General features: G+C 55.8%; 1 protein-coding gene across 2 annotated transcripts in view; it reads right to left on the reverse strand.

The window, feature by feature from the left end:
- MVB12B (multivesicular body subunit 12B) overlaps positions 1-15,398 on the reverse strand; it is a 150,343-nt gene that overhangs the window by 13,384 nt on the left and 121,561 nt on the right. For both annotated transcript variants that reach the window (XM_053667714.1, XM_037159983.2), the window contains exons 8-9: positions 8,522-8,577; positions 5,888-5,947 (exon numbers count right to left, since the gene is read on the reverse strand). In XM_053667714.1, the coding sequence (XP_053523689.1) occupies positions 5,888-5,947; positions 8,522-8,577 (116 nt within the window). The remainder of the gene's footprint in view (positions 1-5,887; positions 5,948-8,521; positions 8,578-15,398) is intronic.

Genomic DNA, 15,398 nt, shown 5'->3' on the forward strand with positions numbered 1-15,398 from the left:
GCCACTGCCACCGTGCAGAGGAAGGCTAACACTTGTGTTGTGCCTTCAGAAAGGCTAACCCCTTAAACAAATCCATTAGGTTTCTTTGTTGTGGGCTGGGATGGTCTCCACTCAGTGTGATAGCTCGGCAGAATCTGGTGGCGGCTCTTGGGTCTTTGAGCAAAGACATAAAAATGGGGAGCAGAATAGGTTAATGCTATTTATTTAACTAATATTTACTTAGTAAATAAAGTAGCTAGATTCCCCTCACCAAAATACCAGCTTCCTTACGAAAATATAAATAGAGAAAAAAGATTCTGGGTGGTGAAAATGTTCCATCTCACAGATAGAGAGAAGGCAGCTTACTTCTTGTTGCAGTTTAAGATGTGACCACTAGATGGTGCAAAGGGACCACACATTTGGCAGCATCTCCCTGCACAAAATTCTTTCCCCTTAACGAGCACAATGAAAGCTTTCCAAAAGTCGAGAGAATGAACAATTGTGCTGGGATATGAACATTTTGCTTTTATAAAATTGGGACTCTGCCATTTCATTACTGATACGAAAATCTTCTGTCTCACTTTCTTCTCCCCACATGCAGGTCCCAAACCCACTCTTAAATCTCGTGGGGCCAGCAGAAACCCAGGGAAAGTGAACGTCCAAAAGTTGAATTCAAACATTCTTTTTACCTCGAGCTGCCAAATGCATTTCCATTAATTTCACCTCAATGTCGTGACGTAAATGCTAGTGGAATCGGCCCCAAGCTAAATAAGCAATAAGCCCCATTTTTCAACACACAAACACATAAAGATGTCAGCTCAAACTGTTTACTAATTAACACTTAAAAAGACACAAATTAGATATGCGTGGCTAAGAGCAATTATAATCAAGACGAATTTCTCTAGTCATTTGGGAACTGAAAAAAATGCCTAATTGCTGGAACCAATGTTTTAAAAACTGAAATCATGCCAGTTAGCAAATATGTTCATTTAAAGAACATTCCACGTGACTACACTCTGGAGGATTGACTACAAACATGAGAACAAGGAAAATATTTAGGTATAAAATTAAAATTTTAAGCTCCCTTAGATTTATAACTTCTTCATTAAATACGTCTGCAAACAGCAGCCCATAAAAACCTGTAGCAATTAAGTGGTTAAATGAACTGCCTCCCTTGTCAATTTTAAAGGAGTGATTAATATTAGATCGTCCTTTTACTAATTAGACTCTCCCTTGTCTTTCGGCTTTAGAATCGAGTGAAAATGGAGGCTGTCTGCTCCAGCAGGAAGCGGGGCAGCTAACGACACTTCCCTCACTGGGCTTGAGCGTGGCACCCCCTGAAGGGAGGTGAGCTCCGTGGTTTTCTGTGGCAGTGGGCGACGGGTGGGGAAATGGCTGTGCGCAGAGCCGGAGGGCACGCCAGGTGCCCGTCCATCACGGGAATTGCTGCCTCCTATTTTTAAAAGGCTTGCAGGTCGTTATGCACGCAGCATGAGATCTACTACCATCAAGGCCACTGTCTCCAGGCCATCAGTCCTTGAGACGCGGGACAGATTGGTATGTGAGCGAGGCAGGGTGGGGCAGTGGGTGGGGAGGAGCACAAACCGGCTGGGGAAGGTGCCTAGGACTCAGGAATTGTTGCAGAAGCTGCTGCCCGCTCTGCAGGGCCGGCCGGGCGCTGCGACGGCAGCGGCGGCGAAGATGGGGAATCCATCAGATGGAGAAATGGGGCGACTGCTTACAAGGAGAATAAAGAGCGGCAGAGACAGAGAATATTTATATGCCCATCTCCGCACTGGGAGAGAAGATGCTTCATCACAGGGGTCGGCTGCAAAATCACACTTTCCCGGCTCCCGACTAGAGAGAACCTTTTGTTCGGGCTGCGGGGAGGACAATAAGGCCCTCACCGGGTCCTGGCCCCCCAGGGTTGCCCAGCTGCTGCCTAGCCCCGCAGGGAGGGGCCAGGAAACCTCCCCAGTGCCGTCCCAGCTGCCCCTGCCAGCCCCCTGGTCACCTCCCGGGGCGGAGGGGAAATGAACAAAATCTCACTTTCTCAAGCCTGGGACTAATTTACTCCTTGGCAAAGCCCCTGCTACAAACCGCGGATGGACACCGGCGGCCTGGCTAGGTGGAGCCAGCCCTGCTACCGTCCTCAGGGGCCAGGGGCAGTGAGATTTTAACTTATTAATCACAGCTTCGTTCATTTTCAACAACCCACCCACACTGCCTGTGTGGATGTCTGTGTTGCGAGAGGTTTTGGCTTTATGATGCTTTTTTTCCTTTGAAATTTGCCCGATAGCATATACACTGATTTTAACCATGACCTTAACGCATAACCTTTTTGGGTGTCTTTCATGAAACTTACCCAAGTGCTGCCTTGGCCACAACCACTGGGGAAATCCTAAACCATGAACCAGGGCTAGGACCTGGGGGCAGGGTCGTCAGGCCTGTAGGTCAAACTGAGGTGGAAACCAGGGACCCACCCCAGAGTCAAGCCCCAGCTGCAGATTCGGCATGCTGCCCCAGGCATCCACACCCAAATGCTGGCCTCCCCACTGCCCCCCACTGCCCCACTGCCCCCAGAGTCCACCAGCGTCTCTGCAAACACCTGGTGTCACTGTGGGAGAGCCTCGTCCCAGCCTCACCCTCTCTCCCTGGAGCCCACCAGGCCTCTGGGCGGCTGAGGTGCCCTGCCCACCCACCTCTTTCCACCTGGCAATTTTGGGGTTGGCAGGCTGGGGTCCATGGTGGGTCCACGCTACGGTGGGGGACACCTAGGGACAGCTCTCCTGGGCACACTCCTGGAAGGTTCCCCTTTGGTCCCTAACCACCAAGCTCAAGGCTGACAGGCTAATGGGGCTTGTACATGGAGTGACCTGCCCTAGCGCAAAATGGTGGTGACAGGCCCAGGCTTGAATTCAGAACCGTCCCAGGCAGTGCAGGTAAGTAAAGTTCAAGTGGGCAGGAAAGCATACCCACCAAGGTCTGGATGTGAGCACCACGCTGCCCTCAGGGACAGGCCTTTCCATACCCCCCACTGGGACCACAGGCCCAGGTTTCCCTGTGAACAGGGTGTGAGAGGCTCGGCATAACAGTGTAAAATATGGCAAAGTACTAGTTTACACTCAGGCAGGGCGTCCAACCTGTAGCCCAGGACGGCTGTGAATTCGGCCCAACACAAAAACGCAAATTTACTTAAAACGTTGAGATTTCTTTGTGATGACAAGTCACAATGTATTTAATGTGTGACCAAAGACAACCGGTGTGGCCCAGACACGCCAAAATGTGGGACACCCTGGTTTATGGGCCACAGAAAACCGCCCAGCAGAGCTCTTCCTGCCGCAGGCCCGTCCCTGCCCTACTAAGAGCAGCCGGACCTGCTGGGAATAAAAAGGAGCAACCCCCCCCCCCCCCCCCCCCGGGGTCTCTAGCTCCCCCAGCAGGGCTGGGTTCAGAGGCTAAAGGAGCAAGTTCAGATTCATTTATGGAGAAAACCCTCTGACTTTGCAGAAGACAGAGCCATTTACCAACGTGTGTGGGAACCAACACACTAATCACCGTTACACGCACACGGATGGCCAGTGCCAGCGACGTGTAAATCCCCAGATTAAATGCCCGACTCCACAGCGTTCTGGACTGTGGGTATTTATGATGGTTTCACAAGCCTATTTAACATTTCTGGCCTTTCTCCATTTCCCCGAATTTTAAACGCTACTTTAACTTCCTTCAACAGAGATACGGATGTGTGGTTCCCGCCCATCACCAAAAACAAGACATAAAGCCAGGCTCGGCCAGCCAGGATGTCACCGCTCAGCCGCCAGCTCGGAGCAGTGTGCCACGCTGGCACGGGCTGGACTTACACGGGTTCAACCCCGCCCCCCACCGTGGACAGGGAGAACAGGGAAGGCCATGACCGTGACCGTGACAACAGCAGCAGTGAACGGTAGCCAGGCAGGCACCGTCCTAAGCCATTCACAGGCCTCTCTCAGGCAAACCCCATACTCGCCACAGGGTAAGCATGTTTGTTGCTATTCCAATTTTACAGAAGAGGAAACTGAAGCTCAGAAGGCGTAAATGGAAGAGCTTGGACTCACGCCCAGGGCAGCTGACTACAGAGTGCGTCTGCCCCACAGGCTCTGTGCAGGGCATCCGACCTCAAGACAGGACATTCTGACCACACTTGGCTTTGGGCCGGACTTCCGTCCGTAGAGCAGGGAGAAGGCGGGGTTGGCAGTGGTTTCTGCCACGTGCGTGGGCCCTGCCCCAGGCCCCGCCTACCTCACTCCATCCTGTGACTCGAAGGCCAGAGTCAGAACACAGGTCCATCGGCCCCACACACCCACTGTCCCCACCAGCCCCTCAGAGGTTCATGGAGCCACAGACTTTAATTCCTCATGGAGAGGATTGGAGTTTGACATGCCGGGTCTCAAACTCAGCCTGGGCAACCTACTTCACCTCTCAGAGTCTCCACTTCGGCCTACGAAATGGGGAGGAGCAATGCCCACTTGGTCAGCGTGGGGTTCCTGCCACGCCCAGTGAGCGCTCAAAGGACCCCGGGCAGAGAAGGCAGCCCTCGGATGGGGGCCCATCTCCAGCACATGCCACCTCACGACACCCAACCCACGGCGAGGGGCGCCCGTGCGCCAGCGCTTCTCACATACAGGCTTTGTATTCGTGAGAACCCTGGGAGATGGGTGCCACCGAGATTCGTGCTTCACACAGAGAGGGGGCGGGGCTTGCCCCCATCAGTGTGGAGCTGGGTTAGACCTCTGTCTATGTGAACTTGACCATGCTAAATAGGCCACAGGCTGTGCCCCTCTTTACCACCTGCAGCCAGAGCAGGACGCGCTCACCGAGTGCCACGGGAAGCGGGGACCCACGCACAGGCAGGCCATGAGCAGGCTCCCTCAATTTTGAGAAGGGCTAGCAAGGAATTCTGTGTGCCTACCTCTGATGTGCTAGCCAGACATCCTTTTTCCTAAGTTTACTCCGCCCCCCAGAAAATCTGTAGATGACAATCAAGTTGGTTTTTATGATTTACTGAAAGTCAAAGACAAAGGGGACTTCTTTGTCTTGTTTTTGTTGTGACAGGTTTGGAAATTTGTCGTACCACATTGATTCAATTTTCTTTGATTTCAGCCATCTTTCAATAATGCAGCCTGCGTCTGCTGGCGGGGCACACGGGAGAAAGCCCAAAGGGGCCAGGGATATGGAAATGGCTCTGCCGCTTCCGTCTCTGAGACAAATGCCCCTCTCCGTGGAGAGCTGGCTGCAAGCGCGTGACTGCCGAGCAGCTTCCATACATAAAAGGTGGCGCGCGTGCCAGGGCTGTCTCGGGGGCACGCGGGCGCGTCCCACCTCCAGTCTGACTCCTTTATCTCGGTGTCCGTTCTTCCGAGTTGTCACGCGTGCCCCCGTCCTGGGTTTCTTTATTAGGAAAGCCTCCAGACTGTTTCAAACCGAGCTGCTAAATGGGGTGTGGTTTATCACACACTGTGGGGTGTCCCCCGACCCTGTAAACCACACAGGGGCTGGGATGTGTCCCTGAACCCCTGCTAGTGGCACGTCCTACAACAGAAGGTGGTGGAAAAGTCGACTCCACTCCCATCCCCCAACTGCACCTTCTTTAATCTGAGACATTTTTAAAAATAAAGCACAAGGGGTTGTTCTGCCTGTCCCTGAAAACCTTCTGACTCAGGACGAGATGCTGGTTGTCTCTGACTTGAAGTAATAACGACATTAAATGTGAGTTTCTTTTTCCAAGCAATAAATCTGAGGGAAATAGGAGTGCTTTTCTCAAAGTGGTGCCCCACACCCAGGTGCTCCGGTTCCTGGGACAGACCCCTGGCTCCAGGGGTGAGTGAGTGACGGCTCGGGCCCCCTCCCCAACTCTAGGCGGTTTGCTTACCTCTTTCTCAATTTCTGCCAGAGACTTGATGGTGATTCCCAGCAGGTCAAAGGGCTGCATCTGCAAACAGACCAAGTCCTCCTTTCAAAGGGCTGGAAAACACCCCTTCACACTGACTCTGGTTGCACAACCTCGTGAAACCCACACCCCACCCTGTGTGATCTCGTGTTTTCTCCACCCCCTTCCTCGGAAACCTATCAGTGTGACCCTATGGCGGTCAGTGAGGGCAAATGGCCCAGGAACATACGTCCAGAAAACCTGTCGGTGGGGTCTGTCCCCTCCAGGAGAGACCCCTGCTTAGTCATCTGTCTTCAGCACCCAGGAGGGCTACGACCGTCCTGAAAGACAGCAACCGTCACCAGTAACTCCTGCCTCTGCTCCCTGCCCGTGTGAAAGGCCAGTTTGCCTTCTTTTGGCAGCTGTGGGGCTGGAGCGGCCCAAGGCTTCACCAGAGGCTGCCCTGACTGCTGGGTCTATGCGGTGGAATGTGCCTAAGGAGTTCCAGGAGGCCAGGAGCCAATCTCCTGTCCGGGGCTCCAGGTGTCCAGGGAAGGAGCTGAGGGAATGCCAGGCCTTTGAAAATGCAAGGTGAATAAAGCAACTGCCCATCAGTTATCATTTGAGAAATCAACGGTGGTGAAAAATAGTATTGCATTTCCATGGGTGTTTCTATAATTTCATGAATATGGGAGGTGACTTAAAAAAAAAAAAGATGCTGGCTTTTCAAACAGCATGAAAAATCAAACACACATGGCCATGTGAGTCAGCTGGAGGCCCAGAGAAGCCTGGGCCGAAACGCGTGGTGGGGCACAGGGGCCTGTCTCTGAGGCCCCCTTGCCTGGTCCCCCCGGGGCACCCTGGGTTCTGTAGTCCCAGGAGGGCGCTGGCCCTGCCTCCTATGGCCCAGAACAGCAGCTGGGGGTGAACAAGTGAAACCTGCGAGCCTCCTACAAACCCCAGGGCCTTCATGGTTCTGAATTGCAGCCCAGAGGAGGGGGCAGAGCCCGAGTCTGGCAGGTGGGTGGCGGCGAGGTGAGGTTAGAGAGAGCCCGGCCTCGGAGTCCAAGGACCCGGACTCAAAACCTGCCCGTGCCTCCTGGCGATGCAGCTGCAGGTTAAATCGCTTCATCGTTTCCTCTCCTGTTAAAAAGCAGCGTGGGCGGCCCTCCTGGCCGGGCTGCTGGGAGGATTAAACGAGAGCAGCACAGGGAAGCGCTTGGCACCAGGCTTGGCGCCTCCAGCACTTGCTGAGTCGGCAGCGCCCTGGTAGCAGCACGTTAGTGAGGGCGATCTTGGGACCCGGCCACCGAATTAGGCACTCAGCTCCCGGGGCTGCGCTGCCAGGAGCCAGGAAACAGTTCGGCTCTCGCCTGCTGCCAGCCCGAGCCGTGCGAGCGCGGGGCCGCCTGCCCGCGCGGCGCGCGGGATCCAGCGGAGGTCCAGCTGTTGTATCATTAGGCTCTAACTGCCCCGCTAAACTTTCCCGACTGGAGCTGGTGCGCAGGACAGAACAGCCTCTCCAAGGGAGCGGGCAGGAGAGGCGCCAGCGTCTCCATGGCAACACGGCCAAGTGGAGTCGGCTGAAGTTACTCATGCTCCGCATGTCACGTCAGGAGCATTTTTCAAGATTAAGCTGCTTACCAGAAGGGTTCAGAGGAGGCCTATTATATTTCATGAAAATGGAAAGTACAGAGCAGGTCAAATCGCAAGCCGGGTGGTTTTAAGCTGGATCCAAGGAAAACACTGAAGGATTCTTTAGCTGGTGCCCAAGCTGGGGCCTTCACGTTTATTAGCTGCTCAAAGCAAACTTCTTCAGAAAGGATAAAAGAACCCCAAACAACAACAACAACCCAGAAACAAGTCTATTGAGCCAGCATGGGCCAGGCTGCAGAGCTAAGGCGGGGGGCCACTGCCACTGGGGAGGGGCTCGGGGGGCTCGCACCATCAGAGCAAGGGCCCCGGGGGTGCCCCGCAGGGCCTGTAGCCCCAGCCCACAGCCACCCAGCGCCTGTGTGGTGGTGCCTCTCAGGTCTGCGTTCTGGCCCTTGGGCCCAACCAGCTTTCTCAGTGCCTTCGCTGCTAAAAGACAGCTTGGGGGCCGGCTGGGGCCTCTGCTTGCTCACATGTGCCATGGTGCCAATGCTGGCCAGTGCTGGGTGGGAAACCCACCGCTGCGAGACCCTGCATGGCAGGGCCAGCTCAGCCCAGCATGGGCCTCCAATTAAAGTGGAAGGAATGAGGCAGCCTCCGTTTTTTAGGACACTGTCGTTAAGTGAAAAAAGAACAAAAATTAAGCTGAACTTGGAAACCAAGTGAAGTTTGATTCAATTAACCATCACGTTTGAAACAAAAAGGCTCAGCTGCGTCCAAGTTTGCTGGTCTGTCTCGCTCCCTCTTTCATTTATTCTCAAGTCTCTGCAATGGGCAGCCTTGGCCGAAGGGGCTCAGGGGGGCCTCAACCCACTCCCAGCCCTCAGGCAGCCTGCGTAGGGCTGAGCGTCTGCCAGGCCGGGAAGGGGAAGGACATGCCTGCAGAAGTGATTCTCATGGAGCCAGGGGTGTGGGGCCCCCGGGAGCCCTGCATGTCACTGGGCAGAGGTGGTGGAAGGGGAGGGAAATCATGCATGAACTTACACTTTCTGGAACACAAGAAAACTTCTCTGAGATCATAAAAGGCACACCATCCATTGCTACAAAAGAAGAAAAAAAAGAGAAATTGGCATCGTAGACACCATGTTCAGCAACTGAGACATCGACATAGCACAAGCCAGTGGGTGGCTGGAGCAACCGACCTGCACGCAGGTGAGTAGAGCCTGGGGGACGTGCGCACAGGTGCTGTCCCTGCTCCAGGGACACGCAGCTGGTGCAGGAGACAGACGCTCGCACCTCCCCTGGAGACCAGACAGTTGTGTGGGCAGAGCTGTGGGAGCGCAGGAGGGCCCAGCGTCCACCCTGGGAGCTGGGCCTCCGGCCTTCGAGCTGTGGCGCCACCGAGGGCTGCCCACAGGACAGAGGCGCATGAGACTGAGAGGGACAGAGCCGTGCGTGTGAGGTGGGCCGCAGCAGGCGCGTCAGACATGCTCTCAGCTGAGAGTACCACATCCCCGGCTGTCAGGCTCCGGGGAAATGTCTAGGCTGGAGGAAAGAGTGGTTCTGGGGTCAGACGGACCGGGTTTGAATCCTGGCCACGGCTTTGAATGAGCTTCTTAAGTGGGGTTTCCAAGGAGGACGCACAGCCGGCAGTGAAAGTGCCTGTGAGCGCGTGGTGTGTGCAGCGCCCGCCCAGCGTCCGGCACAGAGCAGCTGCGGGGCTGCTCGGCCACCCCCGTGAACCCGGTCCCAGCCCTGCCAGGCTGGCGGCGCAGACAGGGTAAGCAGGGTCTGCAAACCCGTGTGGGGAGAGTGTATGTTTCTGTCAGTGGGCGCTTCTCTTCCACAGCCCTGTACCCACTGTGTCCCCAGGCCACTGCCATCAGACGCACACAGAGGAAACCGTGGCCCGGCGGCTGCCTCCACTAGCGTGTTCTCCCCCAGGACAAGCACACTTCGTGAACTGCAGTGTCAGAGAAGGACTGAAACCATGTCCAGCATGGCAAGCTTGGCGTGGTGGACGGGTCCAAACAAGGGGCAGCCCTGGAGCGTCCGAGGGCCTGGCTTCTCAGTCAGAGCTGGGAACAGGCTGAGGCTGGGGGGCCTCCGCCACCCCGTGCCGGTCCCAGCCACTGGGCTGGGATCCGCAGCCCCGCAGTTGGTGTGGAGGCTTCACCCTGCGGGCAGATTGGTTTCCGGTAAATCGCGGTTTGAGGAAGAAATGAAGCGACAGAACAAAAGCCATGGTGAGTCAGTTTCCCGGGAGATGTGTTCTTTGCGTCCCCCGATATCTGAAAGGGGGGGCTCCTCTGATATATGAGCGGTGGACAATTTTTCTGAGTCCTGAGAGAGAAGAATCCCAGATGGAGAATGAAGAAAAGCAACAGAAGAGGAAATAAAAGAAAGGAAAGTAAATCTGGGACAAATCCTCTCTTAGCAGCCAAATGAACCAAATGGCTCACTTTAAACTACATTCATAATTTATTTCATGGAAGGAAAAAAAATGAAACTTTCGCTGGTAAGTCTGAAGAAGAAGAACCAGCTCCGCTGGCCCCAGCAGCGGCCTGGATTACCCCTGCACCCCAACCCCCCCCTTTCTGCAGAACGCTGTTGTCCAAAGTGCAGCTGCCGGCCAGGACAGACTGCGGTCTCCCATCACAGGGGGCCTGTGACCTGCTGCGACAGCTGGACGCAGGACGGCTGAGGGCTGCGAACAGAGCCACGTGTCCCTGAGGAGGGGAGAAGCCTCGAATAACCTTGCACAGCAGGTTACTCTCAAACACGCCAGCAAGAGCTGACTGCCTGTGTGTGCGTGCTCATTCACAGCTGGGATATCGGTGACCCGGCCACCACACCTTCTAGGGAGGGGCAGGACCAGGTCCCGCTCGAGGTCCAAGAGGAGGGCATGCCCCCTCCCCAGCTCCTGCCACTGTCTGCCCAGCGTGGGCTGACCCCATGTGGCACCGACTGTCTGCCCCTTCCCTGCACACAGGGAAAGGCGAGTACTGCGTGCACGCAGTCATTCCAGACTGGGGATCAGAAGCTCAGAGAGGCCAAGGTCTGCCAAGGTCACCCAGGTAGCAAGCAGGGACTCCCAAGTGCATCAGGTAGAAATGGAATTTCTGGACACAAATCTCCTGCTTTGTCACACCAGGCCCTTCAGGGTTCTGACAGCCATTACCATGCCTTCCCCAGGCCTCCGGGGGCCCTTCTCTGAGTTCTTCTGATCGGGCCTGTGGGCCAGGAAGAGCCCGTGTGCTCACACGGTTCCCACGCACAGACCCATGATCGCCTTCCCTCCCGCCGTTACTGCGCTGCCCTCCCTCCCGGCCATTCCAAGTCAAGCGCTAGAACCCGCAGCCTTCTTTCCCCCTCCTTTGAAGTCCCAAAGCCCACCCGCCATGGCCATGCCACTCTGTACACCTCTCTGCACAGAGCTCCCTCCCAGCTGCAGGGCCACGGCCAGTGCCAGGGCCAGCCCCTTGAGCACCCTGGAGCACCGACCGTGGGGGCAGGCCCACTGCATGGCAGGGCCGCCCACGGGGCAGTGTTCCGACAGCACCTCTCGGCACCCTCACCCGCCGAGAACCCCCACCATTCCTTCACCAGGCTTTCTGCCTCTGGCGTTTAAAGACCTTATTAGTGTTTGGGGGTTTCTGTTAAGATACAGTGACAAACACCCTCTCCCTGGTGACAGTTCTTTCTGTCTAAATGTCAACACGTGTTTAGAGAACTTGTGTTCTGAAAAGGTGGTAAGGTGATCTGCAAAGGCCCGACTGCTCCCAGGGGAAGTGAGCTGGGAGGCACTGGGGTGGGAGACAAGGGTGTCTCACACCTGCCCCCCAAAGGGAAGAGAATGGGAGAGCAGTGTTGCACAGCTGCCACCTCATCCCGGAACTGGCCGCCACCTCCAACTCAGGAACTCCTCACCCCCCCCTGTGCCTTTGAAAAGAAAGGCCTGGGAACCTGGGACCGGCTTTCTGGGCCGTGCTGGCCCAGCCCCTGGCTGTTTGTCAGGCGCCTGCCTCGCCGGTTAGGACGAGATGGGAAGAGGGGTTTGCCCAGGTTGGCTGATGGGCCTGGGAAGGCTGCAAGTCAAAATCGAGGAGAAAAATAAAGGGACCCAGAAAAAAGGAACTTGTAAAACTTGGACATTAGCAATAGTAGCATTTTTATGTGCATATATCATACTCTGTGTAAATAAACTTTTATGTAGGTAAATGTATATGCATGTCTATTTTACATGTCTATGGAACACAATGCAGCCTTGTACTCTATATCTATATCGTGTACACACAAATACACACGCACACTCCGCATTCTACGAGACCTAAGGAAGCAGGAACCCGTGCACGACCACAAGGCCCAGCTGGCCTTCCACACCCGCCTTGCCTGGGTGTGGTCCCCGCTCCCCGGCCTGGGCACCCTGCCGCATGGTGGGGTGTGGCTAGGGCGGAGCAGGGCTAACCCCCCCAGGGGGCAACCAGGGGGTTTGGGGAAAGCACACCTCCTGGTCCCGGGCTGGGCTCCACGGTGGTTTCTGCACAGAGGCTCTCTGAGGAGGCTGGAGACGGCGGCTAGACGCTCTGCCCCGGTGGGCTCTGCCCTGGCCCTGCCCCAAGGCCAGAAGAGAAGGGAGGAAATTTGGGACAAGACACCACTGCATCTTAGAGCTTGTGACAGAAACACGGGCTCCTTTTGACGCCCTTCACATTCTTCTAGAAAACAGAAGAAAAGGCGGCGAGTGGAGAGCTCCGCGTGGGCGGGGACGAGGGAATGGGAGCTCGCTCCAGAGGAAGGCAGACCCTTCCCTCCACATGTGCACTTCCTTGCCAGGTGGCCAGGGTCCCAGGGAGCCGGTGCGAGTTTGCTAAACACATAATCCTCGAGCCAAATTTCATTAATTAAAAAAATCAAGTATGTCAAAGATTATGGCAGGCTGAAAGGATGTGGATTTTAGCAAAGCAGTTGACAAAATACCTCATGTTACCCCCAGTGGATAAGACAGACAAATACGGCTGGACAATGTGAAGGGCAGGGAAGCCCCCAACTGGCTGGACTCGGCGTACAAGTAGCTGATTCACAGACCGAGGCTGGCCTCGAGCACCCTCTCTGGAGGTTGCCCAGGACAGTATCAGTTACTTCACTGAAGACGAGCATGTGTGCTCATCCAGTACGTGGCCGGCGGGGGGTCAGGGGAGACAGTCCGTCAACTGGAACAGCGAAATCCAATGAAGATCTCAGAAAGTTGGGATTATGGGCTAAATTCAACAGAAGAAAGGTCAGTGTTAAGTCCTGTACTTTAGGTCCAAACACCGACTGTGTTAGATGGAATGAAAGAGACGTGGAGGGTCTGAACACAGTTGTTTGTGGTTGAACCATGTGAGTCCCCACTTAAAAAGCGGGGCGATGCCACCGTGAGGCACGGTGCTACCGTCCTGGTGTTAGAGCCAGGCAGCCTCCGCCTCGGGCTGGAGGTTGGTGCCAGGACCGAATTCTCAGAGGGTCATCTGGCAGCTTCTCCGGAGGCCGAGGATGGCCAGGGAGCTGGAGCCAGACCACAGGAGGAGAGGAGAGGAGGCTGTTGGGCCCGACGCCCCAGAAAGGCACGGCGCTGTCCGTTTTTGTCCATCGCTGCCCTGCTGGGACCCCAGAGCCCAGCGCTGTGCCCGGCACATGGGAGTTCAGCAAGATGGGGGCTCTGGTCCGGAAAGAGGAGACTCGAAGGTGGCCATAACCGAATGTCTGCACATACCCTCAGAGCTGCCACAGGAAGCGGCGCTAGAGAGGTGGGTGCGGTTCGGTGGGGCAGCTGCCCTCCCGGGGAAGGCGTGAGGAAGCACGAGTGGGGCTGGATGACAAGGGCCAGGAAGGCGGCCACGTGCCTTGGAGCTGGGCAGGGCCTGAGTGCTGGGTACAGAGCTGATCCGTGGGACCGCTGAATCCCCTTCTAATTCCGTAACAGGCATTCCTACTCTCCTTATCTGGGCAGCCTCTCTGTATTTTAAAATATCTAGAGGTTTGCCAAACATAATTCTCAAAATCAACGGCACACGTTTCTCACGTGTTCCAAGAGCGTGTTCATAAATCACCTCCACCCTGGCGTCTCGGGGGAGGACGTCCCCCCTCCCTCCCGTAGCCGAAGCCAGTGTCCCGCCTTCACTACTCTTGGCCCCGGGCCGGATCCTTGTTCCAGCACTGTCTGTGGCTGTCGAGTCCTACCCCGGGTGACACACGGCAGGGGGGCTGGAGACAGAGGCGAGAGCGAGAGGTGCCTGCTCTCACGGAGCCACCACGGGGCCACGGAGGCTGTTTTCGTCCCCAGCCTGCCTCCCCAGTCAGCCTGGGGCTTTCACAGCCGCCTGACTGATCTGTGGTCGTGACCCAGAAACAGGGACAGAGCCTGCCCTCTCCGCGTGGGGGCCTCAGGTGGCATTCCCAGGCACGCGGCGGTGATGCGCACTGCCCAGGCAATTCCCTGAGTGACGTGACAAAGACTCCCCGAGCTCAGAGGTAACACACCTTCTCCTGCACCCCATTCTACCAAGGGAGGAAAGGAACGGAAGCCCACACATACGCCCGCAGACTGGTAGTGAGCATGCACCGAACCACCATCGACAGGACCACTTGCAAGGTCCACGTCGGGAAACTGAGAGTCAGAGCAGCTACGTCGCTTCAGGGAGCCAGGACCCAAGCCCAGCGTCCAGCCCGAGGTGGCGCGCAGTGTGCGTGGCAGGGTCCACCGACCTAGGCCTGCCCTCCAGCCGAGCAGGTGGCAGAGGTGTGGCCCGGCGGCTGCCTCGCCCCCCTGCGCTTCAATGACCTGCTCTGTCAAGTGGGGATACCAGACGCTGTTTTGGGGGGGGGCTGTTGTGGGGTGAAAGAAAGGGCAACGGAACAGGAGAGGCGAAGCGGGGGGAGGGGGTGTGCACGCCAGGCAGGCTTCCTCTGAGCACCAGGACAGCATTTCCCTCTTTTTCTTTTCCGGTTTTCTTTTTGGTGGCAGTTTTAACAAAACGCTGATCGGCGCATCCAGGGAGCCACCTCCAGCCGCTGCAAGCAAGGCCGTGCCGCAGGCTCCGTAGCACAATTAGCATTCTCCTAAACAAACGAGCTTCAACAGAGCTGTAATTAAGCAGGCCTGTAATTAAGTATATGCCCTTTATCATAACGATCATGCTTAAAAATGGCATGATGCATGGGACTCTGTTATTAATGCTGTAATCCCAAACTGAAGTGCCACCACGTAGGAATCAGCATGTCAGGGCTGTCACCGGAGTGTTTGTAAAATACATTAGAGAGAAAACCAGGAAACAATGAGCTCATTCAACTGCTCTTTTTACAGCCAGGCGCTGTGAGTGGAGAGGATGGGGAGGGCTCACAGATCTGCCTGGTTCCAGCAAACAAAGCTCCAACCTGCTACCGTGTGCATGGCATCCGTCTTAAAAAAGGGAAAGGTGGGGGCAGGGGCGATTTTCTCCCCCCGAACTGACCCGGATGCCTGCCTTTGCTGTTCTTGGGGAAGCAGTCCAGTTTGCATGCTGTACTGGTTGGACACGAACTTGGACTCCTGCTCGCATGGGCTGCTCGGCCGTGAATCTGTGGGAACTTTGCCTGACAACAGACAGAGTTACAGCTCCTGCATCATCCTTCCTGAGAACTCTCATTTCACTTGCCAAGGCGGTCCCTCAGAAATGCCCCTGGATTTTCCCCGCCAAATGCACACGCACCTTGGACTTCCACAGGCTCAACCCGAACCCACTGCGGACCAACTCCCAAGGGCTCCGGACCCAGGGCCACCCCTGTCGCCTTGGGTGCCCACAGTTACTCAGGGCTGCCAACCCCTTAAAAAAAATGCTCCAGTCAACACGTGTGTTAATTTCAATGTGCATGCCAGAGTCACAAAACCGTGTGGTAGAAA

Source organism: Artibeus jamaicensis, unplaced genomic scaffold, assembly GCF_021234435.1.
Source record: "Artibeus jamaicensis isolate MK-2021 breed Jamaican fruit bat unplaced genomic scaffold, CSHL_Jam_final contig_471, whole genome shotgun sequence".
NCBI classification, from domain to species: Eukaryota; Metazoa; Chordata; class Mammalia; order Chiroptera; family Phyllostomidae; genus Artibeus; species Artibeus jamaicensis.